The sequence below is a fragment of the Oenanthe melanoleuca genome, chromosome 3 (genome assembly GCF_029582105.1).
Source record: "Oenanthe melanoleuca isolate GR-GAL-2019-014 chromosome 3, OMel1.0, whole genome shotgun sequence".
NCBI classification, from domain to species: Eukaryota; Metazoa; Chordata; class Aves; order Passeriformes; family Muscicapidae; genus Oenanthe; species Oenanthe melanoleuca.
Genome location: NC_079336.1, coordinates 9055941 through 9081188, shown reverse-complemented (window position 1 = coordinate 9081188; position 25248 = coordinate 9055941). Strand labels below are relative to the sequence as shown.

Genomic DNA, 25248 nt, shown 5'->3' with positions numbered 1-25248 from the left:
GAACACTGAGGACAGGCCTGCTCTGTTCTCATTCCTTGGGGGCACAATCTCCAATTGGTCCTGGAAAGCAGATTTTAATACAGGCTTGGGGCTCCTCTCTGCTCTCAAACCCCTGGGGGCAGAAGACCAGGAGAAGGAGCCCTGTGGAAGATTTGCAGCTTTTATCACCATTTGGGGATGGAGACACCCTGCACAAAGAGAGGCCCCAAAATCAGAACCAGCATGAAATGTTGCAGGGCTCTAACAAAGCCATTTCATTCAAGTCTCCACCAGAGCCCATTTGTATCCCAGACCAACATCTGCAGCAACCAGGACACCCAAGGCAGGATGGAAGGGAAGGCAGCCCACACTCCCCCCCTTCAAATGCTTTAGCCCCAAAACCTGTGTCTTTAGCCCCAAAATCTACAGTTCTGTAACCCAACTCCTTAAGGACCTAGGCACTCTTAAAAACAGCATCTACGTCTTGAAGTATTCTACACATCAGTGTTCACAGACAGATTGTGTCAGACACATTCTTGCCAAAATGCCATTTATTGCAGTATACCTTTACATGGCATACAAATAACCCAATGTTGTATCTTCTGTCAGAACTCATATTTCATTTGTACCACTTAAATAACACAGAATGTCATGTTTGTTTCACAAACTGTCAGTTAAGACTACCAAAATATACAGTTTTTTTCCTTTCCCCCTAACAAGGTTGTGAGGTACAACTGAATTTTACTACTTTATCTTCCTGTGCTTTACAAGAACCTTTTCATACATAGACCTATCAAACATTTCTACATTCCTATACAAAGCAAAGAATTACAGCTGAAATTAACACCATCTGGTCATTGCATTAACCTACAAAAATTCGTTCAGTAAAAAAAAAAAAAAAAACAAACAAACAAACCCAAAACAAAAAAACTGAAAACAAAATAACCCTAACAAAAAAACATAATGGTTGTTGCAGCTTTACTTAAAAAAACAGCCAGCTACACATATGCACAAGTTGTCTGTGTGCATAAAGAAGAGTTTGGAATCAAGACATTTTGGGTTTTTTTCCTTGTGTTTGCAGAGAAGGCACCAATTTTAGCTGCATGGCAGCTCAGGAGTGTTTTATACTTCATTTAAATTACACAGGTTTTTGTCTGTTACTGTGCAACATTTGTACCAGCTGTTGCAATATTGTCCAATACACTGGGACCATTCCCTCTGGCTCAACAGTACAAATATTTACACCAGTTGCAAACACTCCTGCACCCACCCCACGCCTTCTGCACTGAGTGATGAGGAACTGAAGTGGAAGAGCTGCCAGAGGCAGAGCAGAGCAAGGCTGGTGCAGAACTCCACACTGTGCTCGCTGGGTCTGGGACACTCTGCCTGGCACCTGACAGCACTCTGACCACACACAGCTCCAGCCAGCCAGACTTGGCCCAGGAGAGGCTCCTCTGCCCTTGCACTGCCATCCTGGAGGGGCTTCTCTCCCAAGTGCAGGAACAGCTCCCAGGGAGCTGCTCTGGAGCAGCCAGAGTCAGGCACACCAATGCTGCATCTGCTTAAGGCCACGCACACTCAGCCTTCCCCAGGCCCATCCCAGGTGTTTCTCTGCTCCCCAGCTGCAGTCAGGAGTGCATTCCCACCTCCCAGCCTGTGTGCCAGGGCACCCTGTGGCACAGAGGGCTCCCAGACAGCCACAGCACTGCCCCAGGCACCTGGCACTGCACGGGTAAATCAGCTCCAGCAGCACAGCCAGCCTCAGCCTGGCACTGGGAAAGGAATGCCTGAGGTGAGACTGCTCAGAAAAACCTACTTCTTGCCTACACCTTGAGAGAGAGAGAGAAGGGGGGGGTAGTGGGACAGCCCAACACTATTGGTAAAGTTAACTCTTGGCTTAGCTTTGGGGTTTGCTTTTTGCTAGAGTATGTATCAACTGCTTATGAGCTGGTTCTGAGTATGGGATAATGCTTCCAAAATGTAAGTTATTTTAAATCATGTGATAATCATTTGTTTACCCTGCCCCTCACACCTCCTTTTGGCAGAGATCAAGTTCAGCTTGATGTTTCATAGGCATTAAGTGCTCCAAATACAGCTGTCAGAAAGAGCTAGAGGATAGCAGTGTACCAAATGTCTGCCACAGCCACTTGTTACACTCAAAACACATCTATGAGTTAAATAGGAAGGATCCCTGCTATACAGAATCTGGGCACTGATAATTGGTTATTCTTATTAGCCCTTTCCCTAAATATCAAGAGTTTTATACATACAGTGCTCCCTTATCCTCTCCCCACCGCCTGTCCCAGCAGTCTTTAGATAAACCAAAGTGAGTTTAGGAACTTGCAGTTCCAATTCTGTTTGAAAAAAAAAAAAAAAAAAAAAAAAAGTTGTGCAAGAAAGCAGGGAATGTTCAATGAATCCAGATCTACTTTGTAGTTATAAAATTTCCAATGGCAAAGTGGTAAGGGCAAATAACCCAATGATCATATGGCTTAAGTTTAATGCAAAGCACACTAGGAGGTCCACGTGCAGGGAGAGAAGAGTCCAAGAAAGATGGAATAAGAAGTGTCCTGAAGATCAGTGTTTATGCATAGAATTCCTCTTGTTTGTGTGGTTTTTGGTATCCTCCGTTAGACTGTTTTGGTTCATCCAGTGAATAGCTGCCTTCATCTTTTTTCTTCATTCTGTACAGCATAAATGCAACTAGAAACACTGCAAACACCAAGCCTACAAGTCCTCCAGCAATAACTCCTGGAAGGGGAGAAAAAGACAGAGATTACTCTAGATGCCATTCCAGATAGTGCTACTATGATTTTAAGTTTCAGATTGTTCCTTACCTTCCCTGGCTTAATGACTTAAATTAATTTGTCCTTCTGTCCCCTCCCAAACCAAGCACCACTACCAAGCTGCTCAAATACAGCAGCCAGTCCCAGGGACGTGGATCTCCACTGGGCCCTGCTGCAAAGCACACAAGGCTATGGTGTTCAACCCTGGTAATTTGACTGAGGCAGCAGCAGAGACATTTTACTGTCATTTTTCAGAGGAGTGAAGGAAGAGGTTTAAACAAAGCTGCAGATAAAGCAGCCACTGCTAGCTGCTATTAGCAGACTAATATTTGCCCCTGTTAGGGTTCTGACAAGACAGAATCATCACCCTCCTTTCAGAGGTCTAACATAAAAGGTTGGCTTCCTTGCTCAGAGATTTGCACAACTGCAGCTTCTGCTGCCTGAAGACTCCTACAGGAACCTGCTTCTAGCAATGAGAAATGCAAAATATTTGGTACCTCCAAGAACTTCTTTTCTGTCCATGATTCCCGAGGCTCCTGCTGCTTTGGCATTCCTCTCAGAGTCAGCCAGTACTTCTGAGTTCTGGGTGGGGACAGAATCCTCCTCTTTAGTCAGGATGAAGTCTCCCTGTTGGACACACAAGGCAGGTTATTCATGCCTGTTTCTGGAGACTTTCCAGAGCATTGTTTTTCTCATCTAAAACCCTCCATCAACACAAGCTATTAAACCAATCAGTGTTTTTGACAAATTAACACTGTTCCCACCAAACCAATTTACCACATGCTAACACAGACATCTCCCTGGGAAGGGTGTCAGAAGTGTGAGCCTCACCGGGTCTCCAGAGCCATCTTCAGAAACCTCCTCATGTGTGGGAACAGCATCCCTTGGAGCTGTGGCTGCAGGGGTGGCAGCAACATCTCCCTCCCCATGGACAGTGGGGTGGGGCTCAGGCATCTCCCTGGTGTCTGGCACAGAGCTGGGCACCTGAGGTTCATGGACCACAGCAGAGGCTCCTGAAGGAGTCACATGAACCAGGGAAGGGAAGTGAGCAGTGGGGCTTCTCACTGTTGTTGTGACCACAAAACTTGTTGGTTTCCCATCAGGGGAGCCCAGGATGGACACTTCATCCTTCACAGCTACAACTGGTGCCTCTGTCACCACATTACTGGTTGCAGAAGGAGATATTACTTCTTTTTCAGTTCTGCTCTCAATCCCAGGAAATGGCTGTTCACTGAAATCCACTGGTGCTGCCAGTACTGAGGAATTAACTGATTCTCCTGGGATTCTCCAGGTGCGAGACTGGTCGGTCAGAGGACCTGCAAAACAAACAGACAAACAAAAATATTATCCTTGGCCAGTTTAGATGCCTGTTAATAGTACTTCAGGACACTGGTCTAAGGAGGATGCTTAACCTTCAAAGTCTATTTTCATAGTAACACCAGTTCAGTTTGTAATTCCTCATCCTTTTCAGTGGAATAAGGAAGGGGCAGACCAATGTGCTATTCAGCAATGCTTTGTTAGTCATCTGCTTCACCCCAAGAAAAGTGCCTGTCTGTTTGTGGTGAGGTTGACAAGGAAAATCTGCTTTCAGTACACTGGTTCCTCAGGGTGGTTATCTGAGTCTTTTTCCATAAATGCTTTTATTTGATCCAGTCACACCTTCAGTCTCCACCATATTTGGCACTGATTTCAGGGTCTTAATTTCTGCAGAGTTTAATCTAAAATACAAGCCTGTGGTTGGAAAGAAGCAGAAGGATAGCATCATTCTGCTTTCAATAGCTTGCTCTTTTCTCACTAGCATCCCCTCAACTTCAGCACTGAACACCAAGGGTCTCTCATGCAGTTCAGCAATCATTTTATAGACTTTTTCTCCTACCCTAAATCCCCTTTGTCACTCATAAAAAATGATGGCCTGTGGGAACATGCATATCTGATGACAGATAGTTTGCATTTGATACCTGTTGCTAGGCTGGGCTTTACACACCTCAAACATTATCTCCTACCTGCTCATAAGGGGCCTTGTTATGATTTCTCTTCCCCAGGAGTGAAGAATCACTCCAGTTTCATAACATTCTTCACACAGCATCTCACATTAGCAGTCACATGGAGTCTACCTCTGCTTCTGCCCCCTTTCAAGTCTCCTACAGCTCTTTTCTACTGACTGTCAGCATCTCAAGGAACACCAGATTAATAGGTTAGGCCCTTTCTCTGTTCCCAGCTCTCATATTCTGGGGTGGGGGTGTGTGTGGGTTCCTCCCTCTGCCCTCCTTCACTTGAGTGCTTCCTGAGATCTCTGTTACCACATCCTGGAGGGATCAAGCACTACCAGCACAAGTGCTGAAAACTCACCTGCACCTGAACCTGAGAATGCATCATCTTCATCACCAGATGAATCAAGGTCTTCAGGGGGAAGGTTCAGATTTGTAGTTTGCTTTAAAGAAAAGAATAAAAAGATGTGTCAGTGATAAGATTGAAGGCTGCTTGCACAGAATCCTCGAGGGGTTCCTAGAGGTCACACACTTTTTTTGTTCATATTACATTTTTTCATCTCCCCTCATTCCAGCTCTCCTCCCCAAAAGAGTAGCTCTGGTTAGTCTGTTTGGTGCTGGAAAGGTCAGTCTTGCTGTCTCCCTTCTCTGCACTGCTTCCAGGCTGCAGTTGCTTTGGGAAAGAAGAAAGCAAGGAATCATTCAGTGCTGCATCCAGGCAATGCTCAGTCCTTGCCAGCCTGTGTCAGCTGCTGTTTGTGCCTTCCCTACCTACCAACCACTCCATCTGCAAATCACTGCATCAATTCTAAGGAGCAGGAGGGAAGGGGAGGCAAAGTAGTTTGGTCTTCTTTCCCTTTCTGACTCAAATACTGTTCACATATTTGGAATTACAGCACCTTGCTGGAAGGAGAACCAAAGTCCCTTTTTATTAAGAGTGGGAACTCAAAATAAGCCCAGAGATAGAAGCCAGCCTTCACTGTTGGAGAATAAGCCCTGAGTTTTCTCCATCCACACCCCAAGGAGTGCACTAAGCAGACTGAACTTCAGTTGCTGAAACAAGAGGCCAAACCCCTGTTCTATGTTTGTCAAACTCAAAGCTACCCAGGATCTCCAAAGAGGACAGCACTCTTTTAGTGTTTGCTAATTAGTAATTACAGAATGATTACTTCATGCATCTCATTGGCCTGTGCTGCACACACTTACTGCTCCTATCACCACAACCAGCCTCAGGTTTATTCCTGCAGAGCTACCATTGCCTAACCAGTCATTTCCCTTCTCACATTTCAAACCAATGCCCTGTAAGTCACTTCTTCCAAATCTCATCTTTTGGATATCCAACTACACTCCCTGTTTTCACAAATTTTGACTTCTGTCCCAGCCTCAAGTCACCTTCGTCACCCCTTTCCAACACTGCCATCTGCAAGTTTAGATGTCACATTGAATCATCCAAGCTGTGGGATCCCTATGATCCCAAGAAGTGCAAACTCTCATTTTATTATGTAAAAAAGGAGACATATTCTTGCCAGTTTTGCAGCCAGGCCCACTGTATTTCTCTCCTTGCATTAACATAGTGCCACTTAAAAATGAATATAACATTCATCCTCATCCCAGGAAGAAGTAAGCCAGCATCAGTGTGTACTGTCAAAACAACCTAGCTCTGTAGATGTCACTTCACTGCAATGGATATGTTTATTTGTCCCATCTCCTTATTCTTAAGATACCAGGTTGTCCAGTTTTCTCTTCCATCCTTAATACCTTATCCATTCCCCACAATTCCACAGAATTGGTTTCCAAGGTGGTTAACCTAACTAGCCCACTAGATTCCACCTCTCTGAAGACAAGTAACCAAGTTGCCACTAGCCTTTTCAGCCCCAAGATCTTACCCCTTATATGCAATTATTGCAGTTATGATTTTTTTTTTAAATAACAAGAAAATATGAACAAAAGCCCATCATATAGACATAAAAATTTTAAGCTCTTTCCTTCCCTACTGGAAATAAACCAAAGCACTATTCTTTAAGCTTCTGCAAGCATATTTCTAGAGTGAATTGCCCTTCGATCTCTTGCTTAACTGCAAGCCATGAGGTAATTTTGATTTCTAGATTTGTCCCTGCTTGTTTGCACTGTGCTTTTGCACCCTTCCACACACAGAAAGTAGGTCAGATAAGTACTTCCAGTGTGTTTTCCTTCTTGTGTGGAAGGGTGGTGACTCACACAGGCTGATCTCACTACACTTCAAATATTAAAGAGTACGAACTGTTGGTGCATAAAGAATAAAGAAAGAACTGCCAGGCTGCCCAAACTCAGCTCCCTCATGTGCCCTTTCCAGCACGTTCAGAACATCAGAGAGGACTTAGAAATTGCAGTTTTAGTTGATGGGGGGCTGGGGACCAATTTTCTCCCTCCCTTCTCACACCAGCAGTGGCAAGCACAACCCTTTGTTCTTTCCCCCAGCCTGGCTGAGTGCAGAAGGGAAAGGTGCTGCTAAAGGTGGGCGTTGCATTCTCCTCCCTTGGGAAGACTTCTTGAAGCAGCTAGAAGGCAAACTCTCCAGTTTTTATTGAAGTAAGGGACTGCCCATACAGCTTAAGATTGTATCACCATACACCTTCAGCTAGGATCAAGGCTACCTTCCCCCCAAATGTTCAGGGGCAGCTCATACAGATTTCCAACACCTGGACAGACTGATTGTCTGCAGACCTCAACAGCCCTGCTGAAAAGATCACAGACTGTCCAGAAATAAAATGGCAACTCTTGATCTTGACTATTGAGCCTGCACCCCTTCCCCTTGAGGGGTTAATAGCAAGGCTTGTTCAGCTGTGCCACACTTTGTTTTTACAGGGTGTGTCCAGCCACCCTACCCTTAGAGTCCCCTCAACCTGAGCTCTGAGCATCTTCCCAGGCTGCTGCAAGCTCTGCTTCTCCTTTGCAATGTACCTGTCTGATTCCTAGCCTGACTTCTGCACCTGAGCAGGGACAGTGAGGTTCTCCTCAGGGGGCAGAAGCCCAGTGCAGCCCAGTCTAAACCAGTGGACACCCAGTGGACACCCAGTGGTGCTCCAGCGCAGAGCTGCCCAGCATCCCCCCTCCAAACACAACAGCAGACTCAGAGCAGCCCAAGTCCCATCAGGTTGGCTGCTGCACTGAAGAGAATAATAAAAAACACGAATCAGGATCACTAAAGCCTGCTTTCCACACTTTCATATGAGAACTTACTGAAGTTAGATGTCCCAAAGGGCTTTGTCCCCAGCTGCTCCTCTGGGCATTTGTGGCACCTCTCCCTTTGACCAGGCTTGGGATCTGGGAGGGACTTCCTTTGGCCCAAATACTCAAGGGACAGCAAAGCATTGTGCACATGTGGATAGCAGTCAGAATACCCACCAAGTGCTGCAATTTCATGACATCATCCAATTTCACGACACATGAGCATTAAGGAACATTTGCCCAATTTATGTAACTGTATGGTTATATAAAGATTGCATTTCTTGCTCCATAAATTACAGCTTCAATGGGGACAGTAACCTCCCCACCAAACACAAGCACTGCAGAAAGGCCATGCTTCTATAATGATCTGCTGCTGGAGGATTTCAGACACAGCAAGGTTAGAAAACACTGACTCAGGACAGTGCTGGAAGGGACTGAACTGATTTGGGTTTGCATCAGGAAGACAGACTGTGCTGTTCAAACAACAAACACCTCATGGCCAAGGTTTTTCCATGACCTTTTATTGAAGCTGACTTACACCAATGGGAAAGGTTTTGATTAGCCAAGAGGATTAGGGGCACAGAACACTGGGTTATGCTATCATACCAAAGAGCTGAAAATAATTCCAGCTTAAAACAAACTTACTCTACCTTTTAGCCAGTGGATCCTTTGAAAGATCTCTGATGTACTCTAGTAAAAAAATCTTTACATTCTTATCAAGCACCTACAACATGTTGCTTTTTTGCTATTTAACAAGCTTGTATGGCTTTGTTGGGGCTTTTTTAGCAGTTCAGACAACTGGTTGGAAATACTTGCCCAGTGCTTTTGATTTTCTGTCACTGAATTCAGTTGCATGTGAGGGGTAGCATTTTGAACCGTGTTTTTGATATGCTTTAACCAGTTCTCATTAACCAGTGGAAGACCCTCTTCCTCAGGGATCAAAGCAGCCTGGCTGGGGATACCCTGGGGTGACTCTTAGCTTCTGCTCTTGCTGAGCACTGCATTGTTGCAGAACAATACTTATTCAGTTCTGCTGGGACAACCAGAAAGCTGCTTAGTGGCATCTTCAATTTAATCAACAATGGGCCAGGCTTTCACAACTCATTAGCAATATTATTGGATCCAGAAGGCCGACAGTCCAGACTGTTTTTCTTTTTTAAATTATCATTTTAACTATTCTTCAGTCTTCATCTTGGTCAGAGTCTCAAAGCATGAGTCTTTCTGGTTTAGCCCATCAGCTGCTACAGAGCTGCCTCCTGTCACAGCAGAGATCTGAAGCACTCTCATGATGAGGGGGGGATTTGTAGTTGATTAGTTGATCTAACCCTGCCCCAACTGGGAACCACATTTATTTAATTTGATGCATGCAAAAGGAAAGAGCTTTTCTCAAATTGCTCTTTGAGGTAAGCAAAACCACTGGCTTTGCCACAAGCTGCTACAAGCCCTTAACTAGATTAAGGCTGATTTGTATCCAACTCTTATTAATCCAGTTAGTGATCTGCAGTGTCAAAAACACTTGAAATCCTCCATTATCTGAATAACGCTGTTAAATTTGCACATTTATTTCTCCTAACAAATCCTTCTTACTCAGCTGAAAAAGAATGAACTGTAATGAGCTCTCCCACCTCAAACACCTTCCTAATCATCCTGCAAGAGTATTCCAACTGCAAGGGAAGGAAAACCAAAAGCTTGCTCTTGTTTAAGAGATGTACATGAGCAAGACAAGCATTTGCCCTGTAATTTGGCTACAATAGAGCATCTAGAAGAACACTTTCACAAGGATTTGAACAATTAATTCTTAAATAAATTCAAACAGAAAGGTTTGTCTTTCACCTTTTCCTATACACTGAAGAAATGCTATCTGAGGCAGAGCAGCCTGAAGAGCTTTAACCTCAATGTAATATTGGTATTAGTGTGGGGGGAAGACAAAACCACCTGCTGAAGGAAACTTTAGCTTTGTTAAACCTTGATATTCTGCAGTTAATAGCCCATGCACAATTAACTCCAATCCCAGATGTTCATGGCTGGGAGACAGTTTAAATGATTAAGGGGGGGAAAAAATTAAAAAGAAAACCACCCAAACAACCAAAAAAACCCCCATAAAACCCACCAGCAGCAACCTCATCTATCCTCCTTCTTTCACAGACCTGGGAATTGAGTTGGCCATGCAGACCAGCTCTTTTAAGTCAGCCATAATTCTGGAATAGCAGAAAGAGATGTTTTTATATGGCAAGTCAAGAGTAAAGCTTGCATGCAAGCCTGCTATATCAGAATTCAGCAGCAGTGTGGGACCACCTCACCTAAATTCTCTTGCAGTTGTTTCTCCTGCTGCTCTACTGTTCAAAATAAACCCTGGTGCTCCTTGGTTCTCATGTAAGTTAATGAAGCATTTCTCTTCCTAGAGGAGCCAAAGATGCAGACTAATAGCACAGGCCAAAGAGCACAAAGACAGCTAAAAACCACCCCACAAGAAGTGCAGGGGCTGGACAGCCTAGATTCAAGCAGTATTTTATCCCTGGCTAGTGTTCGAATCAGGGACTGCCTTGATGACAAGGGTGTTGGAACTAGGTGATCTGATGGTCCCTTCCAACCTAAACCCTTCTATGATTCTCCAAACTGAGTCACCAGCAGCTCTTAGTCCCTGCTTCAGATGGTGTGCTCCCCTGCACCCTCAATAACCTTTTGATGTGTATCAGCAAACTTCAGCATCCCCACCTTCCATGCACCAACCTGTCACCTGGAGCAAGGCTGGTGAGGCTCAGAGGGTGCTCCCTCCAAAGAGAAGCAAGTGGAAAGCAAAGGGTGCTCTTCCACTCAGCAAGGCAAGCACCACTTTAGCAGAGAGGAGTAAGCAAGCCAGTTAATCTGGCTGCTTGTCTATCAGATCATTAGTAGCATAAACACATATGGAAAATCTTGGTTAATTGCATTACTGGCCTCCTCTTCTATTTTTGCGTGGTGACTCTAAAGAGGAACTATCTTTGAGGGAGAAGTCTGGCTGTGTTTGAAGTCCCTGATCATCACACTGTAGATTCCTCTTGGCACTCAGCTCTCACAGGCAGCAAAACACCTTCCAGTAGCTGCTCAAAATGGGATGAGAGCTCTTAGGATCTATGGGCAGAACAGAACAGAGTGCAGACTGCTCACTGTTACAGGCTTTGATCCTCCTTCCTTCAAGCTGTAGGAGCATACCCTGATCCTTTGCACAAGATGCACTGGCCAGGGAGGAGCATCCAGCCACTCCACAGGCAGAGCAGCCAGTGTCCCAATGCTTCCAGAGGCTCCACACTATTGCCCAAGCAGCTTCACATTTCTCCTTAGAGTGACAGGGCAGCTTTTGTAATTAAGTCGGGCAGAAACTCGGTAATCAACATGCCAAGAGCAAAAACGAACCAGCCTGTCGCCACCAGCTGAGTTTCACATTGTACAGCAGGGCCCTTTCAACTCCCACCTCCACAAGAACATGTCACTTCATGCTTCCTGCACCATCCCCTGCACTCTCATGGTGAACCAGACCAGGGAACTGGTCTTGTTGGACTAAATAAGAGGGGAAAAAAAAAAAAACACCCAAAAACAAAAAACAAAACAACAAAACAAAAGAAAAAACAAAGACAAAAAAAAAAAACAAAAAAAAAAAACCTGAAAAAAAAACCCAAACAAAAAAAAACCCAAACAAAAGTAAAAAGAGGATAAAATATCATGCAAAGAATTTTCCAGCAGGACCAGTTTCCCAATCCTACTCAGTGCATGAATGCACAAGTGTTTGTGTTGGCACAGGGCAGAGCTGGCAGCCAGGGCTGCTCAGGCACTCACACACTCCCAGCCTGGCTCTGGGGTGCTGACACTCATTCCCCAGCCCGCCTGCTTTATGGAAATGCACATCACCAGACTGCAGGCAGCACACAAATCACAGCCTGGCTCAGGGGCCACCAGGCTCCTGCAGACACCAGCAGGACAGGGGCTGTGGGGAGAGCTCTCCTCTGCAGCGTTTGCTCACCATGATGTCTGCTCCACAATGTCCACAGCAGTGCTTCTCCCAGTCCTCCTGGGAGCAGGAATGCCCAAAGCAAAGGCCAGACAGAACAGGAGCAGCTCTGCTTTCACCCTGGGCCACCTGAACTGTACAGGAACCAACATCCTTCATCATGATGAACATCCTTCATCAGAGAGGGCTGAACAAAGCTGAGTAGCTGGCGTCCCAGAGGGCTGTGGATTCCTCAGCAGGGACAGCACCCAGCTGTGCAGGGACCCTCCATGCCAGATCTGATGCACCAGAGCTCAGCTGCCTCTCCCTCCCTCTCCAGCTCCACAGGAGCTGCTCAGTCCCTCAGCAATACAGGGAAGCAAGTTACAGCCTGTGCTCCTGCCTCTTCACCTGCACATACACCAAACCATGACTGCACACTGCTTTCCCTCACACCAGCCCAGGCCAAAGACTGGATCTCAGTGCAGACCAGCACATCCCACACTGCAGGCACACAGCTGAACTCTGCACCAGTGACAGGCTGGCACAGCATGGCCACGAGTGGGGTCCCTTCTGTCTCCCACGTTAAGGCAGCCCAGGCTTTGAAGATGCAGTCTAATGAGAAGGCTCATTTCCCTGCAGCTAATCTCATGAGAAGCAGCCAGTTCAGTTTTATGTTATAAACCACTTTTCTTTAAAGATCCTTCCCTGCAGCTCTTTAACATACTTGATAGTTCAGGCATTTGTTTCTTGAGCTAGCACAAGCAAGCCACAGCCAATGTATAACTCAAAGGGTTGTGCAAAGTAGGTGCAGCTCACTGAGGCCATCCATCCTGGGAAATTAATTTCAATCTGCTTAAACTGGCTTGGGAGATGGAGCAGTGAGCTGCCTAAGTCAAGACTAGGCAAACCTAGCTTGTCTTAAAACCTGACTGAAAGTCATCCCAGCACTTCTTATTTCCCAGTGTAGCAAAACCAGCAGAGAAGATTCATTCTTATAGCAACAGCCACTTATGTGCTTGCTTAGAAAGGAACAGCCCAAGAATTGCTTGGTTTCAGCAGGGGCTAGAGGTGGGCCACCAATCCCTGAAACCTGACAAAGCAAGGCTAAGGAGGGGAGCACGCTGGCAGGCAGAAAATCTTTATGAAATGGAAACCTATCAAGCAGAGGACTCCAGCAGCCCAAACCACATTACCCACACACACTGGTAGCTACAGCACAGATAAATGTGACCCTCTTGCCAGCAGAAGAAATTAGAAGTGACAGTATCTAAATACCTGCAGCCTCTTCCTCCTGCTGTGGAGTCCAGGTGAGGAAGAGCAACTCACCTTGCACAAGGCATCAACAGCCACAGCCACTTTAAATAAGAGACTGGAGTTTGCAGAGCTGCCTCCAGCACATATAAACACACTGAGATTATGTCCTCAGCGTTCCTTGCCAATTATTCCCAACCAGCTGACCTGTGGTGGAGGCAAATTCCTTTCCTTGGCCCATCTCTTGATACCCACTGCCCTGCTCAGCAGTCAGCACTGGGGACTGCCATTGCATTAAAGTTGCTACAGAACCAGAGTTTCTGACAAGTGGAGCAGTGGGCTGCAGACTGCCTGATGCTCCTTAACAGCATGTGTGGGCTGGAGAAGCCATCTCCTCTGCACAGCTCAGAGACCAGGCAGCCCCAGGGAAGCAGACCTGCTGCCATCACTGCCCTGAGGCTGCTGGAGGATCCAAGGCTGGGCTGGAGGGAAGGGCTGCGAGTGGGGAGTGCCCATTTGCTCCATTTGGGACTGGGCTCTCCCTGTGAGCTCCATGGCCAGTGTGGGGCCACCAGCCACGTGCCAGGACACCAAGAGCTCCTGCACCTACAGAGGTGGGGCTGTAGGAGAGCAAGATGTGGTCTGGGGCACCTCAAGTCCTCAAATTAGGGTGGTGGCACCCTGTCCATCACTGATGCCTCTCTGCAGCACCAGAACACGTGTGTCTCTGGCCTAGGGAAGGCTGTTTCATCTGTTTCCTGCAGACAAAAGTTGTGCAATTCTGCAGGTGGAACTAGCACCCATTTCCAATGAGCTCCATGCCCTATGTGATCAGCAAACAGCACCAGCAGTGCTGCAGCTGCACAGTGCTCTGACCTGAGAGGATGTGAAGCCAAAACCACCTCATCACCATGCTATGCAGTATTCTGGGGGGGAAAGATGCTGTTGAGCTTCACTGAGGAAGAGAAGCCAACATACAGCCAGGAACAACTGTCAGACAAGAGGAAATTCAACAGCCTTCACTGTCCAGACACATGGATAGGAAAAAATCCAGGCTCTTACCCCAGGAGTTTCCCTCTTCTCCACCCTGAAGTCCAGCAATTCCCAATATGAGAAATGCCAAGGAACCAGGAGACAAAGCTCTAGGATTCTTGGAGGATCACAGAAGCATTTTCAGTCTGTTACTGATACATACATCTTGCTAATTTGAGCAAATTGCTTGCAGTGCTATACTAAATTAGTGAAATCCAAGTTTCTGACAAAAATCCCTAGTGTACCAAACTAAGAGCTTGTACTTAGGGCAGGACTTGTGGGCTGGGATGTTGTTTAAACCTCAGCAGAAAGATGAACTTGCAACCCTGGAGTACCAAAGGTTTCAGCTAAAGCCACTGGTAAACCTAAGTGAGACTACTTAAACTTATAAATACTTGGCCTTACAACAACAAAAAAGCTGACCAGGTGCTCCAGTTAGTTACAGAGGAACAGCCAGATAATGTTTTATAAGAGGATATATCCTACAGCAACCGGATATGCACAAGAGAACAGAAGTTACCTTCTATTTGCTCACACTCCATTGACAGAAGCACCTGCCAGCTGCAAGGCCTGCTGCTATCAAACTCTGCTTTACCTTCCCAGCTGATCTGCTCACAGTCTAACATACACAACTTACACTATATCATATCTTTCATATCATGACAACTGCCCAAGACAAGGCCTTCTTGGTTGCTGCCTTAGTGAAAATTCTACTTTTTCTTCAGAGGGATGCAAAATGAAGTCTCCAATGCTTGTGAAATTACTTTTTTTTGCTAACAATCTTTATTTTCCATACACACATCCCAGATGTGTGTTCCCTTGGAATGCTGCATTTCACTATAAATCTCTCACTCAACTTCTCAGTTGCAGCACCACCACCAGCCCTTTCAACCACAAGCCCCACTGAAGAGCTGATGGGCCAGGGGACTGGGAGCACCCAGAAGGAGCTGCCTGGCTGCAACAGGCACCAATCTCTGTGCACACCAGATGGCAGGACCAGGGACACCCCAAAACCTGACCCCTTGGTGCTGTTACTTGTCAGTCTGGTACAGAAGACCTTGACTATTTGCAAGGGAGCTACAGAGGTGAAACTTGGGCAGCAAAATGAGCCAAGGGTTGGCATTCCACAGCACCCCTCTGATTTGGTCATAGCTAAGCTCCAACCAGTTTGAAGGGACTCTGTTCTTGCACAGCAGGGCTCACCCATCTCTTAAGAATGAACTCATGAGTCTCAATTAACAGCCAGTGGCTGGACTCACACAGACCATGCAGGCAGCTTTACATTTTGGGTTTGACCCAATGCAAGGCAGTTCCTGCATCCTGGCAGGTCTGACACTAGCACACAGTGGACACAATGATCCTTGTGGAGCTCCAGCTCAGTATATTCTACAACTCTTGGTGCTCTTTGTATGTTTGTTTCTATGGCTCACCACTGCCAGCTTAGACCTGACGAAATCAAGTCTCTCCCCACATTATGAGGCATGCTATCACACTTGTTTTATCCACAGGATCTCAGTGTTGACTAAGCCAAGGTGGTTGATAATGCAGGAGTCATCCCTGCTAACACTGCCATGACTAAGCCATTCACTGAAGGACTGAAACACCTCCACCACATGCAGGAGGCACCTCTCAGAGCAGGAATTCCCTGTTCCACTATCCCAAGAGTCTCCTCAAAGACACACTTCCACCATTACCCCCTGAAGAAAGGCATCATGCAAGTGTTTTGGGTGCACTGGTCTCTTTCTCCAAATGGTCTTTGGGCACAGGCTGGACCAGATTTCACTGAGTTATTCTAAGGCAGAACACAGTTCAGACTGCATGGATTCCCTTGGATTTGTGCTCACAACCACTGGAGCACAGAGCCAGGGATCTACCCACATGTAATGGCACAGATCAAGCTCACAGCACTTCCTGCTCTGACACTAATGGTCTCTGTGCTCAGGCTTACAAAAGCATTGCTAATCCTGCACATACTACCAAGTTCTAACAGCAGTTCCTTACTGACAGCAGTTGCCCCATTCACAGTTAAATTATGCAACACCTCAGTGAGATTATGAGAGCTTCCATGCTGAGTCAAGAGGGTGTTGAAGTATCATTTCAGTGATGAAGCACCACATGAAATCCTCCCATCAGAAACAGTCTTAAAAAAACCTGCTGCTTCAATTGTGCTCCAGCCACCTATTGTTCCACTCATTTAATTAATGGACATCAGGCATTTCTTGACCAAACACCTACTGGGTTAAACTAACTCTGACCCAGTCACACAGTTTCGTATCACATGTGTACAGCAGAGCCCTGAACAAGGGACTGTTACAAAGGCAGACAAATCAAAGTTTCCTTTTGATCTCAGCTGTTATCCAAGTATCACCTGATAAGTCATTTTTGGGTATACAGCTTGTTCATCTTCAGAGCAGCCACCAAATCAGGTGGGGAGGTTGGAGTTGAGTGGGAGATGCTCCCATGTTTGTGCACTCTGGATGCTCTCCTGCCTCATATGGGCAACTGTAAGATTTTAAGTTGTGATTTGGACATCCCTGTGTTTTTTTAGCACATTTATACTGTTAAGAGACAAGAAACACCACTAATGCCACTGCTGGCAGATTGACAGGCACCATGACAAGTCCATAAAACAGTGCTAAAATTGCAAGGCAAGGTGAATGTTTTACTACCAAGTTACTCCTAGCACAACATGTCCCTTAGTTCAAACCAAGAGGTACCATCAGCATAACCAAGATGTGACGTAATAACAGATCAAACTTGTAAGACACTGTTCAAACATCACTAAGTTGAAGATATATATATATATATATATATATATATATATATATATATAATTATGTATTTATTTAGTTTTATTAATAAACTTCTAGGCCTACTCACTGACTACCAACTCCAGCCAGCACATTATCCCTCTAAATAAAGCAGAGCACGAAATGCTGAAGGACCACTTTATGGGCCAAGTCTAAAAGCACAGGCTGAACCACTGGCATGCACCAGCACCATCACAACAACACTGAATGCTGTCTCAGGTGTGTAGCATTCACCCCATAAACCTCAACTGATTGATTACACAGGACTTCTCACACAACTGTACTTGCTTATCTCACTGAAGTATCCAAAACAGGTTCAGTTTCCAACAGAAGAGTTGATCCTCTATGGTCAACTTTCACTTTCTTTTACTGGATACTGCAGTTTTCTCAACTTCATAATATTCTGGGCCTGCAGCCAGAGACCCACTGGCTACATTATACTAGTAAATTAATTAATATCAGAGAACATCCCCAGGCACTAGAACACAACCAATAGCACCACATTATTAGAATGATGTATGGCACAGTTTTGAGCCTTGCCAACCAGCATGCCCCCAAACAAGCACAGGAAGGCTCTCGGCAAGCAGTCTGGTGCAGGGGGTGCATCACAGAATAGGCCAGAAAATCAGATTTCCTATGCAATTGTGACTCTAGCATTTAAGCTAGTCACAAGACACCTTTTGTGGCTAATGTGCTTTCCTGTACTGGGTTTGCATGGTGAGATTTTGGTAGCAGGGGGACTACAGGGATGGCTTCTCCAATAAGACAGAACTGCCCATGCCCAACAGAGCCAGTGCCTGCCAGCCAGCCAGGACAGACCACAGGTCCACAGCAGAGCAGAGATCCAGCTGCAGCCTGCTGACAGACCTGTGACCCTGCAGCAGCCTGTTCCTGAAGGACTGCACCCCAGGGAATGGATCCAGACTGGAGCAGCTGATTCAGATCTGCAGCCACGGGAAGGACTCATCACTTTGGAGAAGATCTCCTGTGCAAGGGACCCACACTGGAGCAGGGGAAGACTGAGGAGGAAGGAAGAGCAGAGAGACAACATGTGATGAACTGACCATAGTCCCCATTCCCCATCCCCTTGGATCTCCTGGGGGAAAAGCTGGAGAATTTAGATTAAAGTTAAGCCAAAAAACAGGGACAAGGTGTTTTTAAGATTTGGGTTTACTTCTCATTATCCTACTCTGAGTTGATTGGTAATAAATTAAATTAATTTCCTCAAGCCAAGTCCATTTTGCCTGTGATGGTCACTGGTGAGTGAGGGATCTCTCCCTGTCCTTATCTCAGCCCACAAGTTTTTTGTTATATTTTTCTCCCTGCCCAGCTGAGAAGGGCAGTAACAGAGCAAGTTCAGTGCACCTGGTGCCCTGCCAGGGTCAACCCACCACATATACTTATAATCACCAGTATAGGAACGTCTGGTGAATCTTTTTAACCCGTGCTGGGTGGGGAGAGGGCACACTGAGCATTTAGCACTTTTGAGCTAGTAGAGTAATAACTTCTAATTATTCATAATCACATCATCCAGCTTGTGTAGAAAGAAGCTCACCAGAGTTTCACAGCTCAGTGCAACTCCAGCTGCAGAGTGGGGAGCTTCCAGCAGGTTGAGCAGCTCGAGGGAGCGGGTGCTGTGCAGGATGAAGCCAGCAGCTTCCTTCTGCAGCCATGAGTCAGGCGATGCGAGCGCCGATAGCACAGCACTCCTTCCCACTGCCCAGACATGCCAGAGCCAGCCTCTTTTGTTCTGGGCTTTGTTCACTGATGGGAAAGTAGTCACGATCTAGATGATTCCTCCTCCGTTAGGACAGAAAGAGATTTAGAAGTCAAAGCTGTCTAGCTGCGGGCTGTCGGGCGAGTTTCGATGCAAGCCTCACCACCGCGTGTAGGTGCCACTCACCTCCTGCTACAGCCAGTGAGGTGGACAGATCTCATTTGTCCATCAAATCTGCTGGTCTGAGAGTCTCTATCACAGTTTCACAACCAACAGAGCACAGCAAGTGAGTGAAGAATATTGCATATATTAGCATCTGTGCTAGATATGAATTCAAGCAAGCTTTGTGGTTCCTTTAGTTTCAGCTTTTACCCATCAGCTTCGTGACTGAAGAAAACCTGGACTCTGTCCCTAAAGAAGATCCCTATTAGCTGGTCAATGGGATAACAGGCTCTCTCCCTCTGCAGATGCTTTTACCAGAGACTGATGTTTTGGTAGATCAACAGGCTGCTCTGAGCTCCTGTGCTTGTGCAGAGCATAGGTATCAAATCTCCCAGATCATCCTGCTAGGGCCAGGGCACACAGCCTCCAAACCCTGCTGTCAGCTGGACAGCAACTAGCACATGGCAGGTACAGATGTCTCTCCCTATAAATATATACATACCTATATTTGTATTTCTCCACTCTTCTGGTCTCAAAGCACAGAAAAAGGCAGCATGGGATCCTGTTCTGGGACAGGAAAGAGCCAGGTAGTCTCTTCCTACAGCACTGCAGCTGCCAGCTCTGATCCCCAGAGAATACACAAAGGCTTCCTACAACACAGCCACAGCAGCACCACTGCTAGGACATGGAGCTTCACAAGAGCTCTCATCTGGAACTCATTACATTAATCACCATTGCTCTCTAGAAAGCAGACTGGCTCCACTCACCCCTGCCCACCTCTGGCTTCAATCTCCAGACTGCTCCTCCAGTAATCCCTGCATGCAAGGGGCTGGACCGGGGCTGCTGCCTGGCTCTGACCAGGATGCATACAGCCACCAGCATTAGAAAATAATTAGCAAGAGCTTTCCTGTGTAACAGCACAGGACAATCAGGGTCTGCAGTGCTGCCCAGAAAGCATTCAGCACGCTCCTTTTCCAAGTGGAATGGAGTTCAAGTTTCCTCACATTTAAAAGAGGCAATAAGCTCATCACGTGGCAGAGGCAGACAAAGAGCAACCCCCATCCCAGCCATGGTCTGTGTGTGCTCAGGTGATGGAGCCAGTGCTCTCTGAGGAGTCCTCTGGGAACTGGCTGTACTCTGCAGAAGGCTGGCTGACAGGACTGTGTGCCTGGGACTGCCCACAGCCAAAAACCAGCCTTTGCTTCTGTGACTGGCAGTCAAGACATTGACAGTACTGCACAGGCAGTGTAGAAAAGCTACACAGTGGAGTATGACAACACAGAGCCCCCATGCAAGGCAGGATACCCCGAGTATTTTAAACTGGTTGGCAGGCAGTTTCCTGTGTTATACCAGCACCCTTGTTTTAGTCAGGAGTCATTCTGCAAGAGCAATCTAGAAGACTTTTCAAATATTAGAAAAGCCTGAACACCAAGACACAAAATGAATGGACATTAAAGAGAACCATGCTGCAAAAACATGGGCTATGGAGAAGATAAGTCTGCCAGAGAGCAGAGCAGCAGGACACAGAGGTGAAGCAGCAAGAGTTCTTCAACTGGTAATACCCCAAGGAGTTTCTAAGCAGAAGCCCAGCAGGGAAAGCCATGACTTACAACACCTCCATGACTCAGTTGTTACTGCAGCTCCAGTGACTCAACGGGAAGTTCTGTTGCCAGCTCCATCCAAATCCCACTAACACACTGGTTCCCATCCAGCAGAGCAAGCCTCACTGGTGAGACTGGTCTCAGCAGCAAGATACAAACATTGCAGTCGAGCATGGCAAGGAGCCCAAGCTAACAGACTCCTCTGGACCCGTGCCGGTTCCACAAGACCCAGAACGCCGACTGCAGCCAAGCACTGCTTGAGAAACAGAGCTTGGGAAACCACCACATTAGCAGATGCTGCCCCACAAGAGCTGCTTGTAGGAGGTCCAAATGTTATCTCACCTTGAGGTGAGGCTCTGCAGAGCAGTAACTTTTCCATGAGCATCCCCAGGCAGACAGTGCACCAGCCCAGGTTTCCAGCCAGGCTCCTTGCTGCGGTACACCAGTAGCCAGCACAGCAGCAGTTCAAGTCAAGTACAATCACCAGCCCCAACTTAGGGACCTGTTAACAAAGCTGACACTCAGCACTCCAAAGGAGGCACCACACGCCTTCTGCATTTAAGAATATCTTCTCAGTTTGGAAGTGAACCTATAAGAAACATCAAAAGTTCTTGCACTGTTGGTGAAAACAACTTCCCCACTGTAAGTTCACTGCCTGTATCAAAGTCTAGGGAGTAACAAAAGCTCTTCACATCTAATCCACAAATAAACAGTGTCTTTAAATATTACAATGCTCTGATGCCTACTCAACAGCTCACAACCATCCCCCCAAATACAATCATATATATTTCCGCTCATATATGTGCTGCACACTTCAGAATGCTGACACAGGACCCAGCTATAATCCCTAATTTCTTCCACAACTTTTAGCAGAGCAAGACTACAGTCACACTAGAACAGGAGAGAGCTGCTGTTCTAGCCAGCAGCTGACGCTCCCCACTGCTTTGCTAGTTCTCCTGGCAGGAAAAACACCTGTCCAGTCTGTTTGTTTATGGAGAGAGTTACCATACATTTCCACAGATAAAAAGTCCATCACTGTGAGCTAAATTGCTCTCAGATAAAGGCACCAAAGGGGTTTGTGCTCCTCTTATAGGCAACTTGAGATCTAGCCAAAAAAGCCCTGACAAAGCAACTCACCTTGGAGCAGACGTGCAGGGGCTGGTCAGATAATCACACCTTGACTCTAATGAGGGCTTAAGCACCCAGCATACACAGACACCTACATTTGGGTGCCTCAGCATCAGCTGAACGCTGTCCTGAGGGACTAGTGCCACTGGAACACAGCAAGCCCATCAATCTTCAGCTGTCATGGAGTGCTGTATTAGACGTCTTCTACTCTTTATTATCTCAAAGCCATTAGGACGAAAACACTAACGCTGCAATGCTGAAGCACTGCAATTTTGTAATTGGCAGCACCTACTCAGGAAAAGGCCCTATCTTCTCTCTCCCTAGAGCTCCCTCCTCCCTGTAAGGAGGGCCTAAAATCCCAGCTCCTCAGACGCCAGAAACAAGTGTGGAATGTCCCTCTCAGGGGTATTTGTATGGTTCTTGGACACAGGAATCACCTAAAGAAAGTTATGACAAAGTGCTGGTATACAGGCCACCTGGAGACATCTGAGTAAAGGCAGTGCAAAACACATACTTAAAATGGACAGATTTTGCTGCTAAAACAGCAGCCTACATTTCAGGTTTGTGCACTAACTTAATTTTAGAAGGCTTACAGGTTTCTTGCGCTTGCTGTAACTTGTCTCAGGTTGTTAGGAGAGGATTGTTGTTTCCAGAAATTTCAGAATGCTGCCGTTAAAAATGTTAGTTCTTCTCACCACTTGAAACTGAGAGAACCCTGGAACAAAGACTACAAAACTGCACCAGAGCCCCCTTAGACCATCCAAACTCTAGCTCATCTGCCACTGCCCTGCTCAGAGCTGACCAGATACTGCAGTCACCATTTCACTGGGAGGTGGCCACCAGCAAGTCGGTTTTCAGATGGATATGCTCTGTTTACAGTGCTAAATGAATACTGTGACACTGCTCTGTGCCTACTATAGATGAAAGTGTTTCCTCCTTATCCACTGCCTGCATGTTTAACAAGCAAGCTGGACTACCTAATTTCTTCTAATTAGTTTACCTTCAGATAGGAATGACATCACCCTTGGAAAAAGGTCTGGCCTGCTCTGCTAAGCTTGTGTCAACCACCAGCATGCACCTACACCAGATGAAACAATCAGAACCCTCTTTCTCTCACCACAGGGGCTGGCTTGCCCACTGCCCTCCTGCAGCAGGATGTGCATCTGGGCTCAGCTGGCTTCCTGGCAGCATAAAAGTTTCCAATTTAGAGAATAACCAGGTTAAACTGTTAAAATGGTAAGGTGCATCAGCTTTCTTATTTCAAGGAAGTCCACGCCCCCATCATAACAACAGAGGGCAATTACTCTCATGAAGAGTGTTTCAAGCAATAAAGTGTCACCTTGAAGGACACCAGGAACCTCCCCAATCTTTCCTGCAGGTAAGAGTACTGAGGAAGAAAACAACTATTGTTTGGCCACTTTCTTGCTCCATGCCAATGATCAGACACCAACAGCCCAACACAACCATGGCAATGCCCACAGCCCTGCAGCCTGGCAGATTCAAACTACTGTGCAAGGTCACTCTGCTTCTGTGTCCAACACAAGAGGTTTTCAGCCACTCAATGCAAAATCATAATTATTCCAGATGGGTGGGAAAGGCAGAGTAGTCCCTGTCACTGACATTTTGACATGGGGAAAAAAGCCATGTGATCACCAGAAGGGAAACAGCCTCAGTGCTGAGTCACCCTGGAGAGTCCCAGGGACTTCTGCTCACCCCTGAAACCCCTCGGTCTGCAGTGCCACAGCCCTGAGTGTCTCATAGGCACAGAACTCCAGACAAGCATTTGCTTCATGTCCTCATCATTTCTAGTAATTTATCCAAATACAGTACAGAGGCTGCAAATGAACTTCAGTTTTCTCACTTCATTAAGCAGAAGCTTACTCAGGAGTTGAGAGCAGAGCTCTCCTCCCGTGGAACAGCGCTGCCTACACTCACATGTTTGTGATTTTTAGCCATCTCATAAGGACTCACTGCCATGTGGGCTAGGAGGGTCCATGTCCAGAGCTACAGGCAAAGTTCACAGGCAGAACAAAACCAGCAAAACCAGAGGTATTTCAAGCAGTTCGGATCCCACTGTGCACTTTGTTCTGCCACTCCTTATCTGACGGTGCTGCAGTACATCCCTAGGCAAGTTTTAAATCAATCACTTCAGAAAGAAAAGAACCTGCCGGTTTTACTTGGACGGCCCTGCCTGCTCAAACTACCTCATGCTCCACTTTTTCCTCTAAACTCATCCAAAGGGGAAGACTCCACAATAGGTGCTCGCTCAGGTCTGGCGGGGGAAGCAGAGGAGCGTGTGGCTCATCTCAGAGGAAAGGGACGGGCTTTGTGCCCCTGGAGGGGCGGCCACAAGGGCTCCTGCCCGCACCCGGGGCTCGGCAGCGCCGGGCTGCGAGCACAGCCCCGGAGCGGCGAGCACAGCGCTCCGGGCGCTGCGGAGCCGGGTCTGCGCGGAAAGGCAGCGGGAGCAGGAGCCGAGCCACCATCCCCGGTCCGCCGAGGACACCTGGCGGCTGCTGCTGCGGGACCGGGGCTCCGGGCTGCCGGGACACGGCAGCGGGACGAGCCTCGCCCCGCGGGTCACCGCGCTCCGAGCCCCGGCACCGCCGTGCGCCCGCCGGGCAGCACCGCGCTCCAGTCTCAGGGGCGGAAAGCGGAGCGCGGGCGTGCCCCGCACGGGGCTGGGGCTCGCAGGCACAAGGGCTCCGGGGCACGGCGGCAGCGTCCCCGCCGCAGGAGCCGCCGCGACTCCGGCCACGGCCGAGCCACAAAGGGCCGCATGCCAGCGCCCGCCCGGACCCGCCGCTCGCCCCCGCGGGGCGCGACACGCCGGAGGGACGGCGGGAGCATCTCCATTCCCCCGGCCCGCCCGGAGCGCCGCGGGGCGCCGCGGCCGGGGGGTGCAGGGGTTCGGGGAGCGCGGCCCGCCCGCCCCCAGCCCCGGGGCGGAGCCGCCGGCAGGTCGGGAGCCGCCGCGGCGGGTCTGGTTTGAATTAAGGCAGCCGGGGCAGCCGGGCTGGAGCCCGCCGCCAGCACAAAGGCCACCGCAGCCCTGCACCCCGGCAGGGCTGGGCATCGCCGCGCTCCCCTGCGCCAGCCCGTCGGAGCGGGGAGCCGGGCGGTCCCCCCAGCCCGGCCCGGCCCGACCCACCCTGCCCCGGTCCCGGTCCCGGCCCCGGCCCCGGTCCCGCACGCACCGGGCCCCGCCGCCCCACGTGCGCCGCGCCCGCCCCGCTCCGCTCGGCTCACCGGGACAGCAGCCTGGAAGCAAAGGGCCACGAGCCACACGGCCACCACGTTTATCATCCTTCCTCCTCGCCGGGCCTCGGGAGCGCGCAGCCTGCCCCTGCTTCCCGCCGTCTCCAACGCCGCTCTTGCTCCGCTCCTCTTAGAATTCTTCTAAGTAGCTGCGGGCTCCCTCCCTTTTCTGGTTTCTCTTTCTTTTTTTTTTCTTTGGTGTTTTTTTCCTTTTTTATTAATTTCCCCCCTCCGCACGCAGCCGAACCAGCCTCCCAGCGGCGCTCTGCGATGGCGAGGAGTTGAACTCTGTCTTTTAATGAACCCACTGCAACAACCTTCACCTTACGGCCACCCCCCGGCCGGCCCCGCCTCCGCCGCGC

General features: G+C 47.9%; 1 protein-coding gene across 1 annotated transcript; it reads right to left on the bottom strand.

Annotated features, from left to right (window-relative positions):
* Positions 1-512: 512 nt before the first annotated feature.
* Positions 513-25248, bottom strand: SDC1 (syndecan 1). Its single transcript, XM_056487758.1, has 5 exons — positions 24878-25248; positions 5115-5196; positions 3597-4081; positions 3263-3392; positions 513-2730 (listed from the first exon to the last, which is right to left on the bottom strand). Exons 1-5 carry the CDS (start codon positions 24932-24934, stop codon positions 2564-2566), a joined length of 921 nt encoding a protein of 306 aa, XP_056343733.1. The 5' UTR covers positions 24935-25248; the 3' UTR covers positions 513-2563.

Bases quoted from the DNA above. Each gene is read 5' to 3' on its own strand.
- SDC1 (XM_056487758.1), bottom strand. From the start codon at position 24,934: ATGATAAACGTGGTGGCCGTGTGGCTCGTGGCCCTTTGCTTCCAGGCT. The intron at 5,197-24,877 runs GTGAGCCGAGCG...TTTTCTTTAAAG, and splicing joins GCTTCCAGGCTGCTGTCCCG to CAAACTACAAATCTGAACCT. The intron at 2,731-3,262 runs GTACCAAATATT...CTCCCCTTCCAG, and splicing joins CAGAAAAGAAGTTCTTGGAG to GAGTTATTGCTGGAGGACTT.